This window comes from Scomber japonicus, chromosome 11 (genome assembly GCF_027409825.1).
Source record: "Scomber japonicus isolate fScoJap1 chromosome 11, fScoJap1.pri, whole genome shotgun sequence".
NCBI lineage: Eukaryota > Metazoa > Chordata > Actinopteri > Scombriformes > Scombridae > Scomber > Scomber japonicus.
This window is the reverse complement of record NC_070588.1, coordinates 17,225,342-17,253,261: the sequence shown is the minus strand read 5'-3', so window position 1 is coordinate 17,253,261 and position 27,920 is coordinate 17,225,342. Positions and strand designations below refer to the sequence as shown.

The 27,920-nt window shown below is 39.6% G+C and overlaps 1 protein-coding gene across 1 annotated transcript in view; it reads left to right on the top strand.

Moving 5' to 3' along the window:
• LOC128367611 (protein TANC1-like) overlaps positions 1-27,920 on the top strand; it is a 98,425-nt gene that overhangs the window by 11,842 nt on the left and 58,663 nt on the right. The window contains exons 2-3 of the mRNA XM_053328226.1: positions 356-449; positions 22,326-22,532. Coding sequence (XP_053184201.1) covers positions 389-449; positions 22,326-22,532 — 268 coding nt within the window. The 5' untranslated portion in view covers positions 356-388. The remainder of the gene's footprint in view (positions 1-355; positions 450-22,325; positions 22,533-27,920) is intronic.

Genomic DNA, 27,920 nt, shown 5'->3' with positions numbered 1-27,920 from the left:
CTGCACAACAAGATACCAGAACTTGTCCTTTTCTGTATAAATATTAGAGCATTCTTTCCACGCACCCCTCCACTGATGACCTGCAGGAGAGCTGTGGGAAAACTACCATGCTAGTGCCAGCTAAGCAGTATGAAATGCGGATGTACAGTGTTTTTTAAAATTGTGGTGTTATGGTTTTGAGGGCACATTATGATTTAAATTGTTTAGTTTAGGGTAAGAAAGTAATTTGGATGAAAAAATAGGCCTGTTCATTTGGACATATACTAGGTTTTCTTTGATTGACAATGGATGCATTTCAGTTGTCTTGCTGTGACTGTGACTGACTGGATTGTTTTGGATTTTCTTTTCCCTCCAGGGGCTCTACAGAGACCTTTCCAGGAATCTTGTCATGTTCAAGGCAGTGCTGAAAAAGAACAGAGATGGGAGCAAGGGGAGCAAGAAGGATTCAGGTATGTGGTAGATCAGGAGGAACAACTGCAAACTAAGTTCCAGCAAAACAAATACCCCATACCCAAAGGCTTAGAAAAACAGAAGCAAATGTAAAAACTTTCTACAAAGTGTCTTTCCTACCTGCCTCTTCTTAGTAATGAATCTAAATATGAACAGCTGAAGTAAACAGAAAAGAAAGCTGAGATGAAAGCACAAGGGCCTCTAATTCTCAAGTGTGCACTTAGCAAACATACCATCATCTAATCTACCATTTACAGCGATTGCATATATGGCCAATAATTTAGCCATACCACTTCTATCTCACTCTTCTTTCCTTTGAAGAGCAGTGTGTGGTTCTAAGTAAACGACTTGTGGCTGGGCAATATATTATTATAATAAGATATTTCAACATGCAGGTTTATAATAGCTGGATATGTTAGTTGTCTTGAGTAACAATAGTCCCATAAACTATGATGTGGATTGTCAGATTAAAAGCAGCATGTCAGTTTACAGTTATTGATGTGAAAATTAAGTCAGCAGTGATGCAAAAGACGATGATTAGTAAGTATCTCAAATCTCAAATCACTGCTCACTATTGAGTAAGCTATCAAGTGGCTATTTCTATACAATCTATTTAGGAAGTAGTGGATGAGTGAATGAGATAGTGTTTTTCGAACACAGCCCTGGTCTCTCCTGACTCCCAGTGGCTAGCTGGCTCTAGTTATCTTGTAGATAATTTGTCAGTTGTATCTACAAGAGGGACAGATTAGGGAGGGGGAAAAAAAACTGCACACTGATCTGCGCTCTCAACTTGTGTGTGTTGACGAAGCATTAACTCTGCTTACAAGAGGTGAAGGCAGGGGTGTCGACCGAGTGCTGTAACGCTAGCTCACAGCCTGGAGATCAGGCTAATGTGTTGCTACACAACACAAATAGAAGGAGCAGATGAATTAGTGAGCCAGCTTTTCTGCTCTATCTGTGCTGAGCTGGGACAGGTTTGCACACAAGGAATAAAGTAAAATACATACATATTTCTATATAACTGGAGCCAGTAGAGTACATGCAGGTAGTTTGAGTAAATGATGGTGGTGTACTGCTAAAAAATCAAATCCCTCTAGTGCTTTGTTTATGCATGATTGTAAGAACTGTCACCGTATCTGAAATAGAACTTAAATAAAACATTTAGTGCTTCACATATGTATGAAAAAGTAATTGTTTAGTAACATTTCATACAACCATTGTTGCGTCTATAACTCAGTTAAGAACATATGTTGCCTTCACTCTTTTTTTATTTCATTTGGACTGTAGGATCAAACAGCCATTGTTTTATTTTATAACAGATGTTTTATTTTCTTTGGGAATAACCTGTAGTTAACTTGAGTAAGCATGAATCACTCTTCAGTTTCTTGTTCATACAATGCCCCCCTTCAATGATCTATCTTGACATAGTGGATTGGCCATTTCTGCTTCTACTGCATCTGCCAGTCTTGACTTGCTTTACCACCGTGAAGACTGGTTTTAGCCTGCAGTCTGGTTCGGTGACTGTATACAGTAGATACATGTCTCAGCTTCCTCTACCTTTCGTCTGAGGCTGACGTGAGTTGTTTGACTCAGTCACTGCTAAAATTAAAGGGGGAAACAGTCTGCTTTGCGTTACACATAAGGCCACCTCTGCTGCTCTCTGTTACTGTACCTCTGTTGCACTGACAGAGGGAGGATTGTGTATTGTAGGCTTGGATGTATTTCTTTTTTTATCAAATTTGTGCAACTTGTCTAGAATTTATGAATCACTTTGTGATAACCCAGCTTCCCTGTTATCCAGAGACACACCCATCCCCACACACATACAATTAAACACAGCAGGTTATATGTATGTGAGGACTGAGAATGGCAGAGTTTTATGGCAGGACAGCTCCTTTATCCCAGCCTCACTCTCCCAGTTGGACCCCATCCATCATGCCCAAGCAGCTCTGTGTCCCTTTCTCATGCTGGGACAATAAAATCTGATCTGGCCACTCCTCTCTGTTGTTTAGGGCTCTTAAGACAGATGAGAGGTCACAGTGGTACAACAGCTAGCAGTGGTCACTTTGCCCCTCTGGTGTCCCTTCATGGGACATAAAACTCTACTGCATATCTTTTTATTTCCAGGCTTATAGATTTTCTTGAAGGTCAGACTCAATGTGGCAAATCACCTGTAATAACCTACTTTATCTTGAGAATGATCTTCATTCTGGGTTAAAGGAACAGTTTGTAACATTTAGAGGCATCTATTGGCTGAAATGGAATATAATATTCATAAGTATGTTTTCATTTGTATATAATCGCATGAAAATAAGAATTGTTGTGTTTTCGTCATCCTACAATAAGTCCTTTATTTATATATATATATATATATATATATATATATATATATATATATATATAGGGAGTGGGTCCTCTTCCACGGAGCACACAATGTTGCACCACCATGTTTCTACAGTAGCCCAGAATGGACAAACCAGACACTGGCTCAAGAGAGAGCTTTTCACGGTTTTCACATGTTTCGCAGCTACTGTAGGTTCTCTTTAGTGATGAGGAGACAGACGGGGCAGACGAGTATTCAGTCAGTTGTGATCTACACCCTCACTTCTAGATGCCATTAAATTCTACATTGATCCTTTAAAAATCATACTGAATTATTAACAGTTGCAGTAGATCATACGTCTTTGTCAGGAATCAAATCTGTTTTAATATGTCATCAAAAAGTGTTAAACAGCATATTGTGCCACCCTAACAGGTCTGTGATTGCATCTCTGGTGTCCTTGAAAAGGACTTTGTTTGTAAATTCAAGTCCTTCCTGGGACCTGAAATTAGGTTAGTAACACAGAAGCCCTGATGGGGAAGGCCGTGTTAACCAAATTGGGTACACTGCAGTATAGTTAATGGTCTCTGAGACAGGATAGCACCATATTGCACATAAAATATTCACTGCTCCTTCTGTGCAGCTTGAATAAAGGTTTCATTTTGATCCCAAATGATTTGGGAAAGAAACTAGTGTTGAAATTGAATATCTGGTGCAGCATAGTTTTGTTATTCACTTTATGATATGCATTTATCTGCCACATTTAAATAGGATTAATGGTCAAAGAGTAGTTTTGTGGAATACAGCATCAGTGTTTTTGTCAGCTCTGGAGCAATAAGTACTAAGTAAACCTTGGTATAAAACAGAATATCGCAGACTATGAAATCAGATGTGATATTTACCTTTTATGTTGATAAACTTGTTTGGTGAGCTTGATTTCATAATTTTGTTCTTCAGATTTTTTTGCAAATCAATTGAAATTGTGTTTATTAGGCAACCCTGCTGTTTCTACCACAGTCCTGCTTGACTTATTGGAGATTATACAGACTTTCCTTCATTCAGAAAGGCCAGAAGAACAAAGTAAAATTAGCTCAGCAAAATATAATTGAAATTCAGTGGGAGGACAGACCTCTAATGGAGTAATTTCAAGATAGCTCAGCATATGTTGCTCATGACATGGTGGCTATGGACTGGAGGGAACTTTAAAGCAGTCAAGGAAACTTGGTCTCTATGCCAGATACCACTACAGTCATTAGCTCTCCTTCGGGATCTCCACATTGCCAAGACCACAAAAACACACAGTTTGCTAATTTAGTCTCTCCATCTTGCACTCCTCCTAGATCCTTCCTCCTCCTCCTCGCTTTGCTCTTCTAGACTCAGTCTGTAAAGAATCTGTGTGGAATAGGCCCTTTTTAATCCCCTTTTAAGTGCTCCTTTTTTTATTGTCTGCCATTCTGGAAGTGGGATGCTAGTTTGCTGTCCTGTTGCCTTTGATGTGAACATTTTCTGAGAAAGGTTACACTGCAAGTAGGCCTCACTGAAGTTAATAGAGTTGGGACCCCGAGACATAAGAAGATCATTATATAGTAAAAAAAACAAACAGCGTTTTAATTGGTGTTCTCTTGGTGAATATAGGCCTCTCATATTTTATGGACAGTTTCACCCATTACTGCCTATGCATTCATAGCAGTGTTTGAGCAGATTGAGCAGCCACTCAGAATTGGTAGTGACAGTCTTCAAAACAGAAAAAATAAGTCATGTCATCAATTGCTTCTACTTACCACAATATATAAATGATTATTGGCATGCTTAGACCTAATAAAATTAGATTATGGGATGATCAAGTAGTGCATAGTTTTGGGATCTAATGTTTTATTGCTGCAAATGGAGGGAAGCTAAACCTAAGGCCATGTAAAATCCCTATGGTAGACTTTTTTCCATTTTCCATTCCATTTTTCCACTATGATTTAATAAACTTTTTGACTAAAGTGGCCAGTTGTCTGCTTTTTATAGGCCCCACTGTCTGTTTCTCTTTAAAGCCTCATTTTCTTGAGTGAAGTATACCACTACTCCCTGTCACTGCTGTCCTTGGAGTATCAACAACTCCTTTAGACAGTGTCTGCTCATGTTGGGATCCATAGAAGCAGCACTTTTGACTCAGCTTTAATTGTTGAGTCTTACTGTGCACCTTGGGCAATGGCTCTGAAGGCGCTCCAACTTGGGCTTCCCGCTCAATGTGCTTGGCTGCTTGAGGCAGCTGCCAGACAGTTGTCTGTCTGTTGTGGGTGACACAGTGTTAATCACACTAGCATGCATTGCTGTGCACTCTGTGAGAACGATAACAGTTTCAGCTGTTTATTCCTCCAACACACACACACACACACACAAACAGACATGCAAAGAGCCCCAGTTGGCGGGACTTTTCTCAGTTTGTTTGGCAGTATGGAGACAGAATCTACACATGCACCTAGTTGGACGTGAAGCGGCAGCCGTAGTGTTGACCTGGCAGCACAGATGATGGGGGTGTTGGGGGTTCACCCTACTGCCCTGCTTTAGTTTTAATTTCCCGGCAGTGTATCTAGTGTGACGACAGTTACCCTGCATGGCATGTTGACAGCAATGACATAATTTTTTTCAGATGAGTCAAGAGTGAGTGAACTGTAAGTTTAATCATTTACATGTGAGGGAGGGGCAAAGGAAAGATGTTGTCTGTTATCTTGACAGTTTTAATGTAAATTGATGCCTCATAGCCCCTTTTTGATGACAACTGCATCTGCACCAATAATCTCTCTTAAAATGTGGCTTTTCTGTGTTCTTTTCAAAGGCTCGCAACTCTAGAGTGAACATGGGGCCACATTGCTTTTATCGTCATTAAGGTCTCCCACAGCAGGGGGTGACTTTTACTGTTCTGACAAAAAAAAAATGTAATGAGAAGCAACTAAGGATAAGCAGACTTCAACAAGAATGTAATGTGCTATTGGGTTGATGCCTTGCAGAATATTCAAGTCTGTAATGTCATTCTTTGGCTAATTAGGAACAACCTCATTTAGATTTCAGGAAGAAAGGATGCATGCACAAACTAATGGAGTATTTGTGTATGAGAGAAAGGGGGGGAGAGAGAGAGAGAGACCATTAAGTACTGTGCTGTGTTGCCTCAGCTGTGGTGGTGACTGGTACATGCTGTCTCAACAGTTTCTGTGAGTTTCTTGAGTGTTTTGACATGAAACAGTGATTTGTTGCTGGGGGTCAGGCAACAGCAAATTGGTTACAAAGCAGGATATTTATTGTGTAGAAGGATGTGTGTGTGTGTTTTTTTAAGGATATCATGTGGGTCTTTAAATTGGAAATGCCTCAATGATGACACAGTTTGGAGGATAACTCTTCATGTTGTGTTTCCAACCTGTCCTACAGCTCTCCAATCAATACTGCCTTTGTAAATATTGTAATGTCCTGTTTCTGTTGAGCTAGTCAGTGAGTTGCTGATAAAGCTAATAATATGTTTGAAGTCATTTCAGGTGTTCTTGTATTGTTAATTGTTAGGTGAGCTAAACAAAGGGGCTGACGTTACAGAGCTCTCCTGACTTCTGTAATCACTCTTGTTTTCCATATCCCATTTATGTGATGATACATTTAATAGAGCAGCTCACATTGCAGAGATTCCTTCTCTTCTTTCTTTCTCTTTCAGCTGCCCTCAGGGGTTTAACATCAGGAATTTTTACTGTTATGGGAAGACTTCCTTCAATAAACAATAACCACAGGTGGTTGGGCAATTATTAGTCCAAACAAAAAATAGCTTATGATAGACAGTTGTCTGTCCAAAAATCTGCACTTTTTTGTATTACTGTACTGAGCGAATACTGAATTAAAATAAATAAACTTTTGCTATAGGAAAAAGTTATTTCATGAGACCTTTTGCTTTTGACAGTACAGCTAAAGCATGTTTGTTACTTTCTGTTTCTTTGGGCTATCAGAAATAAAGAAAGGTTTCATCTTTGCTCAGCTGTGACTCAGAAATAACCACATGCTCTTTTAAATGGGTGCCAAACACTTCGCCTCTAGAAAAGAAGTTATGGTCATAGGACTGGAAATGTGGATGATCCAGTTTTCTTTTTAAGAACCTTGTCTCTTGTCTGAGGTGGTCAGGAGGATCACAGGGAATTCACTCACTGACATGGTTTCCGACCCTCTCCTCAGACATTAACAAACATTGCTCTAAACAGAGTTTGCCCACAGGTTCCAGTGTCAGACTGCCTACATTGGCCTGGTCCACAGCTGGGTGGCAGCCTCCTCTCTAGCCATATCTACCGCAGCCATTTTGAGACAGGCTCCCTCCTTGTCCTGTGGCTTCTAAGGGAACTTAAAGCAAACTCCCTCACAGTCTTCTTCCATCGTGGGTGGAAGTTTTAACGTTTTGTTTTATTAGGAAAACTGCTCTGGTGTCCAGGATAAGTGTGTGCTATAGGTGAATTAGGAATTCATGTTGTAGTTGCTCGATGAAAGTAACATCTGGTAACAAAACAAACAGAGGATGTCGTTATGTCAATGAGAGCCAATGTTCATGTTCTTCTAATAGCACAGAAACATAAATGTGCAAATTAATTAATACAAACTTCATGTTTCATAAATTAGGTGTCGCCTTAAAATAGGATTGTTTTACCAAGACTGACAGACAAACAAGACGAATGCAGTCAACCACAGGATGTCTAGACCACACATGACATATAGTTTGTGACCTGTATAGGACAGAAAGACAGACTCCATTGGATGTCACACATATGCACTGAAACACACACACACACACACACACACACACACACACACACACACACACACACACACACGGATAGAGAGCAACAAAGACGAGCAACCTCAAGATACATTATTAACATCCTTTGATTAACCATAAGTAGTGCTCAGACCAGAACCACTGAGTACTTTATCATCAGATCATGGTTTTCCCTTTTGGAAAACATTTTTGAAAAAAAGTAGTTCAGTTAGGAAGCTCAGATCAGCTCATACTGTAGCTGCTACTTTAGCTTTTTAAGTCTAAATATTCTGCAAAAAATAGATCCTCAGTTTCACGTTAACCCCTTAAAGGTGTTTTTAAGGGGTTAACGTCCAATGCCCTTCATCGAACTTTAATGTTAAAAAACAAAAAAATAACCTGCTGACATTTGTGAAATGGCATTCTGACTATAATGTTTGCTATTTTTTCTCCCAGTCATGTTTGTCTAGATTTTCATGTCCAGACAGTAGTGGCAGGATTTAAAATGGTGGAGAAAAGAATGCACCTGATTTACAAAGGAGACCATTGAGTGCACAGACCTACACAGCTATCAAAGCACTGTGCAGCCAGCAGGCAATGATTAGCAGGGCGTAGCTCAACCCACATCTTTCACTTACACACACATTCACGTACAAATACACACCCACTCACACACACACACACATATGAAAACATCAACAAACACACACACCCACAAACCTCAGGTGTATCCACCTTAGACGCTCAAATAAGGGCTCTTGGGGAAAGCAGTGAACCTGGTCTGCCAGTCTAGCTTTTTTCACATCAAAGACTTCTATGAAGATTTGACTCATGTGATCTGAATTTTTCTACTGTATTTGTTTTTAGAGCACATACTTCACATTCTTATGACTAGCAGCACAACTTATTTACTGGAGTTGTAGCTGTAATATTAAATCTACAGCGGCAGAGAAACAGCATTCATTGAAGTATCGGTTTGATAGTGCTTTATCATAATTTGCATCCCATGGCCCCTTTTTAGTGACCATATACAATGAACAACATGTAAAGTACAGCTAAATGTACTAGCTAATGCTCACATCTGACACTGCTCTTCCTGCCCAGTGGCTTCTGGCTGGGATGAATTTGGAGAAACCAGGGTTCCCAGAGGTCTACTGTCTGCCATAGCCAGTGACCACTCTCCATTACCCTAATTTGGCTCCCATACACTCAGCGTCAACAGAGCATGCGACCTTGGAATTGAGCGCAAAGCAAAAGACAGACAAGAAGCCAAACAAATATATACAGAGGAACAAACGTACTGGAAACAGCGGGTGATGGCATCTACACCACAACAACACACTTATCCCCCTCCTTCATCCATCACTCATCAGGCAAATGGATACGTTTGGTACTTCAAAGAGGAGGAAAAAGAGTTTATCAGTTAAAATGCCAGGGTGTTAAAATGGTCTTTGAAGGGGTGATAGTGGCTGTCATGGCAGTTCATTGGCTGGAGAGGTCAGCGGGCCACAGGTTTTTCTAATTACAGCGTGACCCGCCTTGGCAGACACATTCCTTCCGTCTGATTTTCTGTTTTCATACCTTTTAACATCTATTGTCTGTGATCTAAATGAGCACCTGAAGCGTGACTTGTTACACAGAAAACTATTCCACAACACATACAAAGCACTTGCTTTTCATTGTCCAAAAAAGTTTACTTTACTATTCTTCCAAAACTTCTGAGGATTGTGTTTTTCTCATCTATCGCTATCTCTCTGCGCAGACATCAGGCCATGCTGTCACAGTGTCTGACTCTTAGAAACTCTGTCTGTGTGGGTGTCTGTGGAGACCTCAGTTCAGTGCTTGGGCCCCTTTCTCTCTTCTCGATCCTACTTTGCTCTATGCTTCTCTGTTCTGCATTTCTGAACACAGAGACTCTTTTTTTTTTTTTTTTTTTTTGTAATTGTGCCTGCAGATGAATGTCGTGCCATCTTTAGCTCAGGAGGGTTTTAGACAGGCTGAACTAATGACCTCAGCTCCTTTGTGCCCAGCCTCAAAGGGACTGGGGATAGTCCTTTTGCAAAGAGAAACATTTAGTGTAGAGTGCTCCCTCTTCATATTTACGTCTCTCATTTTAAAGGTTGCATTTTAAGATCATTCTTTATTTGAGCACTATTGATAAAATGTACTAGTTGCCAAAAAATAGTTTGAGAAGCTTAGAAATTGAGTTATAAAGCCTGCTGTAGGGGTTGTAAAACAGATTGGTGTTGTTTCAGTGGGTATAATTCCCTTTTTGATTATATTATTAATCATGAAAATAACAACAAAGCAGCACATTGTCTCTGTGCTAATGGCTGAAAAGGGAATTCCTTTCAATTCTTCTAAGTGCGTCAAATCAGGCAAATGTGATAGATGCTAAACTCACACAAATTCACCATCAACAAAGATTTTCAGATGGTACAAAGCTGCACAATTTGCCCTGGCCCTTGTTTGCTTATGGGATTAGGCTCTTTGGGAGGACTGGATGGACAGCTTTTGTGCCACATCCTCGTCCGTTACTGAACAGGCTGTTGTCCAGGGGTAAGTCTTGTTCTCATGACCTCACCTGGCCCCAGAAGAAGCTCTGCCTAATGACCTGTGTTAATGGCAATCCAAATCTGTTGTTAGACCAGATCTCCATGGCAACCCTGCACTCCAGACCACATTGCACATATGCTTGGAAATAAATTTAACTCAGTCTCAGAACTGTTTTGTTCATTTAGTTAGCAAGTCAAAAATAAAGGTACTTTGGAGGTTGAGAGAAAAATCTTAAGAAAGTGGGGCAAACGCTTGTCCTCCTCTCACCGGGCTGCATTGTGAATTTTTCACCTTGAAGCAGAGTGGTCCCAGTGTTCGCAGTGTTAAAATGATTGATCATAGTATGGAAAGGGTGCTCAGTCATCCATCATCCATCTGTCCTTTGCATAGACTGTACCAGCTGTTTCCATGACTTTTAGAGGACATTGATGTAATTAACCCCATGAAAACCTATATGAGACATTTTATGGTTTTACTGTAGAACTGTTAATGTATCTATATCTAACAACAGTACTAAGAGAGCCAACTGTGGTGCATGGCAAGCAACCACTGCAACAGCGCTATGTTTAAGTTTTTCTTTTTTTCATTAGAAAAGGTCCTTTTGGGTTTACACATTAATGTGTGAGTAATTAATATTTGGTGGCTCCACTGACCCGGTCCTCCTCCAGCAGCTCCCCTGGTCTGGCCTGGTGGCTCCTGTCCTCCATGCGCAGCATCTTGCTTGTTAGCTCAGGGTGAGCTGACTGGGACTCGGTGTTGATGCTTGACAGTTAAAAACATGTCTGTATGAACATTTTGTTTCACGAGCAGGTTTCCATTTAACCTGCAAGATTAGGTAGTTTTCCACCAATCATACAATGTAAATGAAGTTCCAGCCAGACTTCATTCATAAAGCCCAGGTTTAAGGGGACTCTGTTGTAGGCTAATGTTGTTTCCTGCCGCAACACAATTTAAAGTGTTTTCTGGCACATAATCAGACAAACATACCTTGATTTTCACACAAAAAAATGTCCCTGATACCACATTTGACCGCATACCACGCTGTTCAGCCCCCCTAAATCACTGCAGGGGAAATTCCTTCACCGCATCAGCCCCACAGACAACAGCTGACCCCCTTCCAGGCTAGCTCTAGTGTTGTTTGATAGGAGATGAGAAGGTTATATTCCCTTTAGTGTTGCAGTGAACAGTGTGTCTCACTTGCCTGTAGTCTGGTACTCAAGAAGCCTGCAGAGAGAAATTTATACTGGAACCTTGCTCACAATACTGCTAGAATACTCCTTGAATATCAGTAACTCTCAAGCCATGGTGGTCAACAGAAGATCTGCACTAATTTATCCCAAAGCTCTGGTGAAACCAGGTTAGGATAGTTTCAGTTCAGCGTGTCCACTTGGCTCATTTATATTTCCATGGATGGTCAAACATTTGAATCTGTGTGAAGTGCACTGTTGTCTGTTATCTATAGTATTTAAACCTAAAAGTGTGTAATAGATATTTTGTTAAATGATATAATCTGCAGTAACAGAAATAAATCAGTTGAGTTTTGTGGTAGCCTGTTTTTCTAACAAAGACACTGCACATGTAGCTGCTTTATTTATTTACTTACCGTAAAAAACAGTGTATAAGTTGTGCCTTAAACGCAATTTTGGATGCATGTGAACATCCACACTTATGAACTACAATGTTCTATAAACAGCTATGTAATGCACGTGCGCGCTTCAGCTGTGTCTACAGCTAATGAAAATAGATAGACTATTGATGACCCGTTAATGCTGTATGTTGTACGGAGAAATAAAACCAGGCGGGTTCAGCGGCGGGTGCTGATTCAGTGTGTTTCAGTATTTACAGACCAAGCTGAGCCGACTGACAGCAGCAGATGTTGAAGCGCGATCACAAAAGCTCACAGACAATCAGATATTGCACTGCGGCAGAGACACACAGTATGATCGCACGAATAAAAGATTCACTAACTTTGTTGTTTTTCCTCTGGACGGAATGCTTTGTTTGACTCTGGGACTGACACAGAGTCCAGGGACAATGTGCTTGGTGAGACTTACTGCGACGTGGGTGTGATATTTCCGCACAGTGACAACTCTGATGAAGAGTTTTTGGGACTCGAGTAAGCACACAGGTATACATTGTATCAAATACGTAAAGTTACTGTGTTCTTTTAAAAGGTTTAATTAAAACCCATAGCCTAATCTAAACCCAGTCTGACTTTATATACTGGTCCAGTTCAGTTAAGCAAATCATTACCGGACCATTAACCATTAACCTGACACACTGTTTCAGGTGTGATATGTGTGTTTCGATTGTGTTTCTAATAAAAGTAAATTGAAAAAGTTTTGGAGTATAAACATATGTTTTTATAAATGAATATCTACTGGTGCAGTCAAATAAAGCAGTCTTTAATAGAAAAGTGTTTTTCCCAGCATGACAACCCCCAAAATGCGACACCGCTATGACTTATACACCGGTTTTTACAGTACATTATTCTAATGCTGCATTTCAGTGGTGGAAATTCCCTTTCTGCATTTTGATTAACTTTAAGAATACTAACCCTGAGAGTGAGAAAAGGCGAGAATACACACTTTAGCTCAAAAATATCAAAAGTATGTGCTTTCTAAGTCTTTCTTCTTTTTTATGCTGCATTGGACTACTCAAATGGAGTTTCATTATATACCTGCAATGACAATAAAGATCTATTCTATTCTAAGTGTAAGTAGGTTCAACCAAAAAATGAGTGCAATCATAAACGCAGGTATATTTGTGCTTTTATAGTACACACACTTCTCTGTAGAAACTGTTTTCAGGTATGTCAAACATTTAATCAGTACTCATAGTAATCACGTCTTATATAGAAGACAGTTAATTGATAGTGGCTTCACTCATTCACTATAATGTACATCATATCTGTGGTGAACTTGGGAAAGATACTGAGTGTCTCAGATTATTTTCCCCATACTGATTTATGAAGAGGAATGGGAAATGTCATGGTGCTTGCCCAGCACAACCTTCCTCCTCCTCTTCTCCCTCTCACCATGACACACATATACCCCTCCCCGTCAGGCTGTCTTCCCTTGGGGCCAGGAGGGAAGGCATACCAGAGCTCAGGCCACCACAGAGTTGTGCATCAGAGGGAAAGAGAGACAGAGAGCGTCTTAGTATTTTGGATCTGAAAGATTCTGTAGTCTTGCCTTACTAGCGGCATCTTAGCTTTGCATAAAGCAACTAATTTGCTCTCATTATCAAATGCATATGAATTGGAGTTGAGCGGTTAGGGCTGCAGGAACTATTCCTGTTTTGACAAGCTAAAACTGAAGACATGTCAGAGTTGTTTTCGCTTCAGGGACCACCAGCATAGACCAGTAGTCCCTTGAAATCAGTTAGACAATTTCTCATGACAGTTAAAGAGTTTATAGCCAAAAATGTGACATTCATGATATAAAATATGCCCACAGAAGAATGTGGGCAGGAAACAAACAACAGAGTAATGAGTATGCTGTACAAAAAGACAATTAGATGTTTTTACTCCCAACATATTTATTGTAATTCTTCACTAGAAATGAAGCTGGCTGAACAATTATGCACAAGTCATTATTTATCACTTACATCATTCTTTTTTTCAGGCTGCCTCATACAGTATTTTGACTGTTCCTATGGCTACCACTGACTGAGTTAAGTGGTCTAAAATGAAAAGTCCTCCTGGGAAACACTAAGATACCATCATAACATTTTGGAAATTGTCTTAAATGATTTATTGAATTTTGAACCAGACATATTTACATCCAATTTACATATTATATCTAATTTATCCTTAATCATCATAGAAGACTGGCACTGGAGACCCTCCCCCACTCTATATTCCTTGTTGTCTGGCTCTCTCTCCGCTCTGTGGGTTGCTGTGTGTTAACCATGACAGCTTTTGTGAGACTGTCACCCTGGTCTCGGAAGTACACAGGGAATCCACATTGGCACTCAGTCTAGCGGGAGAATTCCTCCTTTGGTGGATTGTCCTACGGTCATCGTGCTTTGTCTGTCGACTGAAAGAATCTGCATTAATTATAGCCTTGCTTCAGTTTTTCTGTGGTCCATAAAATTAACTAGTGAGAAGCTAATAGAGTGCTTGTATGTGTGTCATGTGTTCATATTGTTTAAAAAGACTTTATAGTTTAACTAGCTTTTGCCAATTTAGCAGTGCAAATTCTATTCTTTGTAGCACGCAAAGTGGTTTGGATAGAATACTACAGACAGTAGACAAGTGACACAAAAATGACTGTACTAATTTCAGTGCACCCTAAAGAATCTGATTTCCCTGTGAGACAGATACAGTAACATAGGTCAGTGTCATGTCCATGTTTTGTTACAAGGTTTCTGTGAAAATGATGTCATTTGTAGGAGTTTAAATATCAACTAACCAAGTTCCCCAGAGAAAGACTGACAGACTGACCTGACAGAAATACAAAGATTATACCAGAGAGCAAATGTGCCTATAGTATGCTATAAGGAAAAAGATGAAACTGAAACTTACCTTAATTGTTAATTCTATGTACTTAGTTTATCTCTAAAGTAGTAATAGGGCTTAGCACTGTAAACTTTGCACGAAAAAGAAAATGTGTTTTTAATTCATTGTTCTTGACTTTTATTTGGTGAGGATGATCACATTGCTGACTGGCCTGAGACTTAACAGGGCAACAATTCACTACATATTGTAATCAGAATACAAGACAAACATGGGAGACTGAAACTCACAATCGGACAAAATATGATTTTGTGCAGTTTCAAACAATGAGTATGTCTGCTCTTGTCAGTTTAGGTTTTATATTTCATTTTCATGTAGTTTAATGCAAAGTACAGTGTTTCTATCTTTATGACATTACTGTGAATGTAGGAAACAGGGAGATGGAACATTAGTTGGAATATGTGTGTAAGATCGACTCACATTGACCTGCTAGAATAATTGATTTGTACTTCAATGCTTATTTTTCTAAATCGATGTCTTGAAATAATATTGAACTGTTTTATGGGTTGGGCATGTCCCCATAGGCTCTGGCCATTCACTTTGATGAGGAGGAAAGAGCATGCAAGGGACTGTAATCATTTTTACATCATTTTGGGGGAGCACTGTATAATTAGAAAGGGTTGATTTCCTTGACCACAGCAGTGGTTGAAATTGCAGGCTTTGCCCCATCCAGGGTTTAGGAAAGTAACTGAAATAGCACTGGCAAGTTTCAGTCCTTGTGTGCCTCTGCGTATAGTATCGGTCAGATGGCAGCGCAGTCACCATGACACACTGCAGCCTATCCACCAGCACTTGGATGACCAGCTTTTATGTGGCGCCTCTTGTTTTCAGAACCAACTACCAAAATTACAACTTTGTCATAATCTCTTTAGCATGCAATATGGCTGTAACCTGTATCAGCTGCGACCTGCTGTGACTGCAGCAAGTGAAACACTCCTCAGGGAGCTTTTACTCTACACCAAATAGATGAAGCCTTTAGGCAGATACTTCCTGTGCTTGAACGCTGCAGCACTAAATTACTTTTATTAGTTTACTTCTGCAGTGTTTCCCTCATAAAGGGGCAGCTGTGTCACTCTGCTGTTGCTTTATCATGATAATTCCTTTATGAAATCTTAAATTCATTTGTAAAGTTGTGTCAGGTTTGTGCACCAGAGGAGAGCCAGAGCTCTTGTCTTAGGTATTGGTGAGTAGTATCACATTATCACACAGTATAAAACACTGAGAGTCTTTAATTTACATCTTTATACCTGACAGATGATGTCGCTGTATTGTTAAAATGTATCATTATTAGAGCTGCAACCGATTATTTTAATCATTGATTAATTGGGTGATTAACATATTCAAACAGCTTGTTTTGGATGGTCAGTGGGATCCTATTAATAATCATTGAGGACAAATAATTCCAGTAAATCCACATACAGAATGTCTTCTCATGTTTGAGAAAGGGGAACTAGTCAGTGTTTGGCAGTTTTACTTAACAAATGATTATTTGATGATCAAAATTGTTGCCAAATAGATGTCTGTTGATCAATTAATCGATTAGTTGATATGAATCGATTTCAGCTGTATTATATATCAATATTTAATTTGTTAATAATATCATTCAGTAATACCACGCCTCAATGCTCAGCTCAACACTGATAACTTCATTTAGACTCCCTGCATCATATCTGCATATCTTACCCCCAGTCAGACACAGAGACTTCCCTGCCCACTCCTTCCAGTGTCGGTTTGAATATGGATGCAGAAGGTCTCATTCAGGTCAGGGTGATGGCAGGTCCTGGCCATGGCTGAATGACATTTGGATCATTCACAGGTTTTTCCATGTCTGAAAGCATGCAGAGGTGTTGTTGCAACCTTTCTGCTTCCTGTGTCTGGCATTCTTTATTGTTTAGGAGCCTCTTAAAACACAGGACAGCTTTGTGTCCCCCGTGGCAAGGCGGAGGCGTGGAGAAAATGGGTCTCTGTTTCTGATTAGCCCGGCAGCCAAACAACACTCCTCACTTTCTTTGAGGAGAGAAGCAGGATGCTAATACTAGCTTCCCTCTTGTAGTTCAGTCTTCAGTGACTTCTGCAAACCTCTGGATGCAGACAGGCATCAGCACTATTCTGCTGAAGTCCTCCCAAGCTGCACAGTCCTGAAAACAGAACCAGATCTAATTGTCATTACTGTGGTTCACCACATCTGCAGTTATGATTTAACTGGGTCTGCTGACGTATGATCCGTATTATTAGTTAGGTATTACATGTTACTTTGAGGTTGATAATTCATACATTTTAATATGTGGCCATGATGAGTGGGCAACTTTGATGCCACAGAATAGATTACTTTGCTCTTAACTGGCTCCACGACTTGAGTGGTCTTTCCATTCAGGATTGGTTCTCAGTTAAGCAAAACCTGTTTTTCTCATCTAGGGCTTGGATTCCATTGAGGAAAGTAGTAGCCAGGTAAAGTCATTTGCAAGTCTCTTTTTTTTTTGGTGAAACATATAAGCAAACAATAACACACTGCCAGGTTTACAAGTTTGCATATTTTCTTTTCCCCACTCATCCTTCCACTCCACCCAGCCCCTGCACAGCAATAACAACACACATTACAAAAAATATCTTCAGTATATTTAATAATAAAGGGGAAGTAATTGATAACCAATTAAAGCAATAATACCAACAACAGGAAAAAACAAGTTGAAAAGGAAAATGAATAAATAAAATAAATGCATGTAAAATAAGAATGGGGAAAAAACCTCTGCGTCAGTGTGTATTTGGCTGTGGGTTTAAGGAGTGAATTGACCAGGGGCCTGCTGCAGGCTGATGATATCATGTATAAACATAGGCAATGAGCCAGGAGGAAGAACAGATAACCCAGTACAAAGACAAAAGTTTCCCACTTCACTTTCTTAGGAAGTGCTTGCTAAACTCTCAAAGTGTAAACTTTGTCTTCTCTAGATGCAAAAACATCTTTCACATCACATCTTTCAGCCAGACAGAGAATGGGGGGAGGGGCGAGTAGGCGATTTCCAGGTTAAGAGGGTTTTTTTTTCCTGGGAAGACTCTACTCTTCCCAGGACTGTGGGGAACCACCTCTGTAAGGAGAACAAATCACAATATCTAAACAGGTGAGACAGTAAAATGTAGGCATTGTCCAGTCTTAGAAAATAGCTGCATTTATATAATGCTTTTATCCAAAGCACAATGTTTCTGTTGCTCCACTCACTCATTCACACATACACAGGGTGGGTCGGGGATTGAACCACGGACCCTCTGGTAAGTGGACGACCCACTCTACCTCTTGAGCCACAGCCACCACGAAGATGCAAGTTTGATATTAGAGAAAATGAAATATAGCTGCCCTGAAAGTGCAAATGATTAAATGTTAAGTACATTGCAAACCGGCAGAATTCTGGTAAACCAGATTGTATTGCACACCGCCGTGACCAGCTTAACAGGTTTTGCTGTTTTGAATTCTCAGAGTACTATAGAGTTACGTTGTGGGTTACTTTCCTTTACATGGGAAACAACAAAGACATTCATATAGTTAGAATAGGAGGTAGAATGTAATGTGGATGTCCTGTACTTTACACACCTAAAGGTATTGGTCATGTTTTAGAGATGCAGAGCTGCTGTTGCGCCTGTGGTGGTTTATTAGGCAAATGTTCTGGGGGTAAGTGTGTGGGGGGGGGTCCTTCAAGCCTTAGCTTTGCAAACTTATTTGTATGCAGCTGTTAAGAAATATACCAGGCAGTGACATGAACAAAGCTTTTGCTTTTGGTAATTCAAGTTGCTCAATTTTGATTAAAACACTTGTGAATGTTTGCAGCTAGAATGCTTAATGAATAACATGTTATCTCAACTCAGTGGTCAATGACACATTTTATTTACTCCACTTACTAGATGTCCTTCTCATGTGTCCCCATGGCATGAGAAATGGTCGCTGGCCCATGACCCCAAGTTTAAATACATATTATGCGGCCCTGTGTTTTCAAGGATCCAGTTCTCTTTAGCCTTTTTCCCACCTGAACTTGTTATCCTTGTTTGTGGACCTATCTCTGGTGTGCAATCCTGTCTGAATCTCAAATTGATCTCATGAACAACGTTGTCTCTTTTTTTTAATCAGGCCCAAATTGTAATTCATTCACACATACTTGTTTGTTTGTATCTTGAGTCATATGATGTATCCTTAAAAAAATCTTGACAGTGTACCATGCAGCAAGATGTGGGTGGTCAAAAATGTTTCTGGCAGGATGCCCTTCCTCTCCAAATTAGCAAATATTCTTTAACATGAACATATAACACATCAATCAGATCAGTCATATGGAACAGGTTTTGTATTTGGCATCTATTGGACTCATTGTTAATTCCTGCAAGCTTACCAAAGCTCAACAAAGTGGAGACTGACAAATGACAGTGTAAAATGTACTCAGTTCTACCTCCATGGAGGTGGAATCTGATCAAATAATGTATAGCATTGTAATTCAAGTTTTTAATTGGTTTTCTCATAAGATTTGTGCCATTCAAACAGTAGAATCTACATGCATGCTCAATATTACATGATTAAAGGAAATCTCAGTAAGGGACCACACTGAAATCCACCGTTAACCCTGCTGTATAGTATAAGCTGATTTCTCTGCAAGGCTGTGGCACAAGCTCCCAAGGTTGCATAACGGTCAATAACTAAATACCATCAAACTATATTGGTGTAGAAAGTTGTATGAAAGCTCTTTGTTAAATTGAAAAATATGTTCTCATGGGGCTGATGTGTACAATGTCGACATCATGAAAATCGAGTTAAGACAGCATGCACAAAGAGGTTATTTTTAGATGATCACTGACTACATTAGTTGTCATAAGGTAACTGTGATCTGAATAACGTCAGTGTAAACAACAAGGTTCCCATGCCACTGTTAACAGGAATGTTGTGACTGCACGTATCACCTGACTTAAGGTGGCTTGGGAACTTTGGCTATCCTGTAGTGAATTTTACAGTCACATCTCCAAGAGGCAGAGACTGAAAATGACTGGACACTGATCTGCAACCTGGGTTTGAGTCTGTTGATAAAGTATTATCTGGTTACGAGAGGTGAAGCCGGGGGAGGCAACAGGCGCTACCAGCTAACTGTAATCAGGCTAATGTCTTGTCAAGAAGCACAAACAGCAACAACAGATGAATTAGTTTGCGGACCTTCATAGCTTTATGGGATAAACTGTGTTTTTTGAATGTGCAAAATTGTGCATAGCCACATCTGCATTGCAGGAGGTGCAGGTTTTTAATATTATTGCTCCACTGTCTTACACTTTAAGCTCTAAAAATATGAGGTTTCAATCATGTTTTAGTAGGAATGGGGTCATAGCATTTGATCAAAGTCAAATCCAGTACCAAATCCAAATCTTTTCAAATCCCTTATCAAATTTGATTAGGTTTACCTTTCAGCATTTGCATGTAACTGAAGGATAAAATAAATACAACTCAAAGATGGTATAATTGCCTCTTGTTGGCTGAACAGGCAGAAACAGTACAGTTTTTAGTGGGAGCCTAATTAATGTTCGCAATCTGTATCTACAGCTTGAAAATGAGATGAGCAGCATAATATATGAAATGTTAATCATATGGACATGTTTAATTTACAGCTAAAGCCTACTGTGCATCATCAGCTACTTACGCCAAATACTGAAGGTCCTTGATACAGGACTGTGAGGCTTATGGTGGTACAGTAGTGTTACAGACTGATGTGTCTTTTCACTCACAATCTTTGGCTGAATACAGATAGCAGCTGCAGGGAGAGTATTAACCAGAGAACAGCCAAACTTTTCAGTTTAGCCTTTACAGAATAAGCATTAATTAGCTACAGCTGATCTAATTTGCCGCAGGTGATATCTGTCATTTTAATCAGCAACAACTGTTGGCTAGAGATGAGAAGTTTACTATCTATCTGTTTTCTATTGGTCTTTGCTAATAAAAAAGGAGAGTATAAAGATAAAAGGTTTGATAAGTGATTCATTAGCATCTAGAGTTTAATGAATCTGGGTATTTTGCCAATGGGAACTGGATCCAAAAGGGAAGCCGCTTTTGGAAACCATCCCTTTTGTTTTAGTTATCCTTCATTTTTCCAGGGGAACAAAAAGGATAGATATTATGAGTCATCCTGGGGCACGGAAAAAAAGATATTAAATAAAGAAAAGATTAAATAAAGTTAAGGCCATGTTGTCTAGCCCTTTTTTTGTCAACAAGGTAAAAAGCTGACATTTTCAGTGTTTTAGTCTTTTCAACTAATAGGTCTGTTTTGTATATACTCAAAATGTCCTCCTCTCAGAACCAGCTGGTTTCTTCTGCTGCAAAAAAATGTTACCTCTAAGAAATTTCCTCTGAGGTTTTACATTCTTGGCATTCATACTTCAGATTCAGGATGGTAGTAAAAGTGAGTGGTTTGGTATATTGTTTGTGTTGGGGCAGCTTCAAGGTCACTCAGGCCATCTTTATTTGTCAAAGCAAGAGGCTTTTGCAGGTTATTTTAAGGGATACGTTGGAAAATGTCATGGAAAATGTTCATAGTGGACTTAAAAGTAAGGTGCGTTTTACATACTAAATGATTTGGAAAATTATTTAACATGCATAATGTCTGTGGGCAGAATACTACAAAAGTCACTCCAATAGTTCTCTGTGGTCATGGAGTTTCCAGTTGATTGGAAAAACTGGCCATCCTAGGGACTATGGGATTATGATCTCGTGGATAAATTCCAGTTTAGTCTCCTCAGGCACAATCTGTTATTTTGGAGCTAAACTCAAAGGCCTACTGAATGTTGCCGGTTCTTTTATCAAGTGTATTGCATCAGAAAGTCTCTTTGAAGAGCACTACAGGACTGAAAGGGGAACATGTAATGCAGTGACTGTTGTACTGATGGTCAAAATTCACTTTTCAGTTTTACATATTTATAATTAAAAGGTTTGGTTACATGATACTGTGCTGGATAGGAAATTAAAAAAATCACTGGAGAGCCTCTGATCTGCCTTCATAGCCCCTGCAGTTCTTTAATTCTAACTTCAAGTAATTCATCTTGAAAATGAACACAGGAAAGAGAAATGTGCTTGGGACATAATATCATTTAAGAAAAAAGCTGGAATTACGTGGCCTTAAGGACACACATTAACGACTGATTCATAACCACTTGCAAGTTGTGTAAATGAAGCAGTTCAGCCAGCTTATTGTCGTGTTGTTTTAACAATAGAACAACCATTCTTAAATGACTTTCTAGTATATTTCTGCCTGGACAGTTTTAAAGCAGGCAGCCCTAACAAACCTGCATAAAGGAAGTTGTGTGAATTCATGCGTAGTTCATTCACATATTTGTTCTTGGTTCAGTAATTCTCACAACATTCAGTTCCCACAACATTGTGCCACAATAGTCACACAATAAAGTAACTTTTATGATGTATTCGTATGAGGAACCATGCGCCACCACAAGTCATATAAGTGCACTGTTTACAAGGCAATATCATTTTGAATAGTTCCACTTCACTTGGTATCAATGCGGTAACTACTTTTGAACTTGAAAACTGCGTCATGAAAATCTGTAAAGTTTACAGACAGAAGGTTTGTGCAAAGATTGAGTTAGAAGCCAGCAAGATTTGAAGACTCTGCCTAGATTCCTCATGTTATCGTGTGAGCTGATGCCCAAGCTATTTGTAAAATCTGTAACCGCCATGTGGTTCTCTTCAACAGGTGATGTTCACAGCCACAGTGCCCAAAGAAGATACCCACCTGAGGGAAACCCACAGCCCCAGGGTCCTGGCAGTGGGCACCCTAACGTCCCAGATGATGTTTTCAGACTAAGCCTTGCTAAGGGGGTGTCCATGTCGCTCCCCTCCTCACCTCTCCTGCCACGACAATCCTATTTGATGCCCCTGCGACCCAGCAAGAGATCACCAGGTACTGTTTGAGTGTAATTGTTTTAGCTTTTCTGTATGATTCCTGATTTTTGATATGTTGCCATTCTGTTCTCAGAATTAAACACTTCTGTTCTTCACCATTACACCACAATAAGACCACAGGAGTTCTAGCGGTAACATAATAATTATATCTGGACCATTCTGTTTGACTGTGAGTTCAGTTTGCTTACAGTGAATTGTTTTTGTCACCTCATGCCTATATTTGATCGCATTGTGTCGAAATAGTGGTCTCTACAACCGCGTTGTGTGTTTACACTCTACTGGCTGGTAATGGGAGTGTGTTTACACTGGACTCTAATTGTCTGTCCTCCCTGGCTCCTTCCATCCACCCTGTTGAGAACATGCTTGTCAGCAGCTGTGGAGTGCTTCAAAGCAGGGGGATACCTTTGTAGCTGAACTTGTTTCAACCTGAGTCTTTGTATCCTGGAGACTTGGCAAAGAGGAGAGAAATCCCTTAAGTGGTCAATGTGGCCCCACTCACATGTGGCATTCATCTGCGGGCTATCTAGCCTTTGTTTAGAGCAGTTACAGCTTTGATCTGTTTAGTTGAATATATATATATATATATATATATATATATATATATATATATATATATATATATATATATATTTATTTATTTATTTTTTCTTTTTACTGAGTTTTTGTTTAAATGAGCTCTCTAATATGGAAAGTAATATCTAATATCTATCTATAAATGTAGCTAAAGATCTGGATGGAAATATTGTTTGCTTTAGTGTTTTCCTTCTCAAAGCTGACTTTCTAAGCACCTTTTCTGCAATTCTCATTACATAATTCAAAAAATCTAATAGGCTAGAATGTGTGATGCAGAAATGCAGAAACTTGATTGTAAGAATGCTAACTCTCTAGTTTATAGACTACCAAGCAGGGTTTGCTCACATCCCACTCAAGTAAAAACAAATCTATTCACCTTCCCTAGCTGGTACTGGATTTGTGAAGGCTGTTTAAACCCATCAAAGAGCGTGCAGATGAAATGTACATTTAAAGACATGAAGGGGTGGACAAGAGGGAGAGAGAGAGAGACATGAAGAGTAAGGAGAGGCTGGGTTTGTGAAGGTGAAAAGGGCCCTGGGGACCGGGGAAGGGGAGCACAGTCATTAAAGGCATATTCCCACTTGGGGTGATCTGAGGCATGGAAAAACGGGGAAAAAATGGACTGACAAGATAGGATGTTATGGAGGACAGCCAGGGAGATAGGGTGGGGGGATGGTCGGTAGGCTCTACTCCGCTGTCCTCGCAGGTAACTGTGAAAACCCGTAGGGGGAGAGTTCACACCTCCAGTTAATAAACACATACTGCAGGAAATGTCTCAGCTCTGCGACGAAAACAGCATGGGGCATAATGCTAAATTTTCTCTTTCTCAGTCCTGTGGAGCTGAAGAAGAGACATGCTGTCGTATATATATAATTTAAGAATTCTCTTTGTGGATATGGTTGTGCTTTCTTCTTTCAGGAATGGAAAAAAAAGTGATACGATCCCGTGACTCATTGCCATAATGCAGACATTTTGTTAATTTAAATTATCAGTGACAGGGCATGTCTCTTCTGTAAGTTCTGAAGACTATTTCAACAAATTCATGTGGAAAAGTTCACATTGGTGCCTAGCTAGCTCAACCACACTGCCTGGTCATATCCTATTAAAACAGTATGTGTAAATCCGCTAATATAAAATGATAAAGAAGTTTTATTTTCATTTTTGAATTAAGAATATATTCCATGCACAAACACTTTTTTTAATACATGCTATGATTTGAGGTTTTGGGATATCAGTTAGGATTTGCCTGCAAGTGGTTACATCGTGCACACAGATGTGGACCTACATGCACTTTCTAACAAAGGAAAGCTGTCTTGGATATTTGTGGTGACATGGGGGTTGCTAAAAGACAGAGTGCGCCCCCCCACACTACAAATACAACATGAAAGGAGTCATCGTGTTCATGACATGTTGCATTCACTGTCAATACAGTTAGATAAGTGAAGTAATGATATGTTTTCCTTATTGGAATGATTATAAAAGACAATACTTACTGTGATAAATACTGCTAATAGCATATTATTAACACATCTATTGAATGGGCTGCTCTGTCAGCACGCCAGTACTTGACTTGTCTAATTATCATTAATAAGTGCCACATATCATACAACTCTCATTCAGGCTCAGATACATTGCAGTATATGTAATTTTAAATACATTGAGTGATCAGAAGGTTGACTTTTGGCTTATGCAGTGCTTAAATGATGGTATCTAGTATAGACATATCTGTAGTTCTAATACACCAATTTGGTGCCATTTCATACAACACTTGACAATCAGACATTGTGCTGAAAATTGCATTTCGTTTGTTACATAATACAACCTGTGCTCTTATTTTAGTAAGATTAATAAAGTTTAATACATTTCCAGAAAGCGTAAGTTTTAGTCAAGTAGTCCTGTTAACTAGTCTCCAGTTGTTTACACAGTTATATATTACGTCAAGTTTTATATCCATCCATCAATGCTTTCTTTCCTCCATCCATTTATTCTCCATCTAGTCATCACTGATGTCTTGGAGAGGAAGTGGTTTCACGGAATCAGGAAGCATTTTGTGGCTTGGCTGTGTTTCCTGACACATTGGATAATCTATTGCAGTTTGGAAGGCTTTAAATTTGCGGTTGTTCTTTTCATGAAAACTTCACAGGGGACAACAGAGAAACATTAAGTTAATTAGGAGTGTGACGGATGCCTGAGCCGCAAAATCCTGGTGGCGTTGACTGCCACAGCTTTGATCAGCTAAGCCCAGAGCTTAACCATGAAACACAGCACTCTGACATGTGTTGACCAGCACCTAGGCTTTACAATCTTAATAGTTTACAGCCCCCCTAAAGGCCGAGGGAGGTACATTTATTACAAGAATGTTGCCTGGTCGGGCCCACTTTACTCCAACCTACTGCAGGTCATAGATCAATTATCCAAAACCTTGAACCTCAATTTTAAGGGTACAATATAGTTGATGACACCATAATTTGGTTGTTCAGGTCTTTTTCTGTTGTTAGAACTAGCATAACTTTTAATTCCTGTGATCCACCTCTGACAGTCTCCTGGGTATCTCCACAGTGACCTCCTCTGGTTGTGATAAGTTACTGTGACATTGTGGGATTTAATGCATCTGTTTTCTTCAAGGTTGCACTGCTAAGTGAATTGCATTTGTGCAAATATGACCTTGTTGAAGATGTTAAATGAGCACTTTCCATGCCTTTTAACATGGTTTTTATGCACAACCAAAGGTGAGTGAACAGCATTAGTTAATATAATAAATATAGAATATTCGATGTGAGTGACATTGAATGTTGAAGAGGTTTCTGAAGATTGGTAGATAAAGGGGTTATAGCTAGAGAGTTGCTGTGACCTTTCTGTAGTCACATGACATAAAACGGTTAGCTTCAAGCTTTGACTGCCTGCCAGCCTGGAGAGGGTCATAAAAACGCAGTTCATATCAATTTATTGCTTCATGGGCAGTGTATCATTTTAATTTGTATATTAGCAAAGAGGCCACAGGGGGAGTGGTTTCTAGTATGCTGTTATAAATATAGAAATGAGTTAAGTAGTTTTTGCACTGATGAAAGCTGGGGGAGGGAGAGGGGGTGGGCAGGGGATGTAATGCTGTGGCTGTCAGTGGTTTATGATTCATTAATTGATCAGCCATGCAGGTGGGCGAATCACCACCTGAGAGCACAGTTTACTATTCAGACATGATTTCTCTATCAAATGAGCTGGAAATGCTTCAAGAACTTATTTTTTGTCATTCAGCCAACTGCACTGGAAGGTGGGGTGAAGAGCTGCCTGTTGTAGAGACAGAGAGACCGACTCTTCTGGAAGGCATTCATAGTGTTGCACACGTTCACACATTGAGAGTGACAGAGATAGTTGTGTAAAGAATGAAAAAAAGACCTTGAGAAAGAAAGAAGATCTTCCCTGGCTTGCTTTCTCACAGACCCACAGCTGGTTAAACACTGTGTGATTTTTTATATTGTTGGTTTTTGAAAGTTAAATCAATTATCAAACAAATTATAATGATGATGTTGTTCCACCAGCCAACAAGTAGATTCAGTTTAAGCCTATCAGGCCATGACTTTTCCTCCCAGCAGTGTGATACTGTGACCTTTTACTTGCCTATCTTCTCTTTATCTCCGTTTTGTGGCAGCAATGTTTGCCCAGAGTACACTGACTGCTACCATGACTGATGATGAGCTGTCTGAATCATCGTGTGTAGTCTTACTGTTTTTTTTGTTGTTTTGTGTCTGTGTAAATGTAAATGATAGCTTTCGATGACAACACAACAGGCTGCATAAAATAACTCCGAATGTAATTTGGTGTCAGTGTCATTTCTCAATAGTTTTGCCTGTAGTCCTTAAAGCTTTGTATAGTAGTTGCAGAGATCAAGACTGGTCGCTTGAACGTAAATCACCTCATGCAACAGAGAAATTCAAGTGTAATTCACCTTCCACAATCATTTTTTTGCTTGGCCAAACTATTTACAGATGTATCCTTACACAAGGTCTTCCATTTTCTGTCTGACAAATCATACAACATGCAGCAATTTTCTTCCAATAGCATTATTCATCATCTTCTCTACAGTGACAGATGAGCTCCATTTATTTTGACATTCTATCAAGCAGATAGGAACTTCTCTTAAAAGCCAGTTGTATCCTCTTTTTGAGGTGAGCTCTCCTGAAGTCACCTCTGGGGTATTGATAGTAACCAGACAGCCCAGAGGGAATATTGATGCCTTTCTGAGAGCTGAGCTGTAAAAGACCTTGATGCTGCGGGGATCCTTTGAAAGGTTCCTCTGTTGGGCACCCTGTGAAAAGTTCTATCCAGTTCTCCACTTCATTGCACTTCACTACACTCCTGCTTTAGCTCCTTATCACATGCAATCCCCTTATTCAGCTGCGGTGGATTCCCAATTCACCTACAGTGTCTTGCTTCTTCGGTCAGTCTCAGGATGCTCATATGATATAGTGCTGTATCATACTAATGGCTTGCATTTATATAGCAGTTGTAAACTGTTAGGGGGAAAGAAAAAATCATAAATCTTCAGAAAATGTATGACCATGTGCAAAGTGCAGATGATAAATAATTCACACCAGCTTGTTAAACAGCATGTAAGAGATTAGTTGTGACTATATAACATACAGTTTAGTCACAAAAGCTCTCAGCTGTTTTGCAACTGTAGTGGTAAAAAAGATTAACTTGGTACAGCTATTAATATGAAGTATAACTCATACTCTCCATAAGTAACTGGTAACTGAGTTCGTCATGCAACACTTTGAGTCATGGAGCAGTGTGCAGTTGAAGAATGACATTTTGG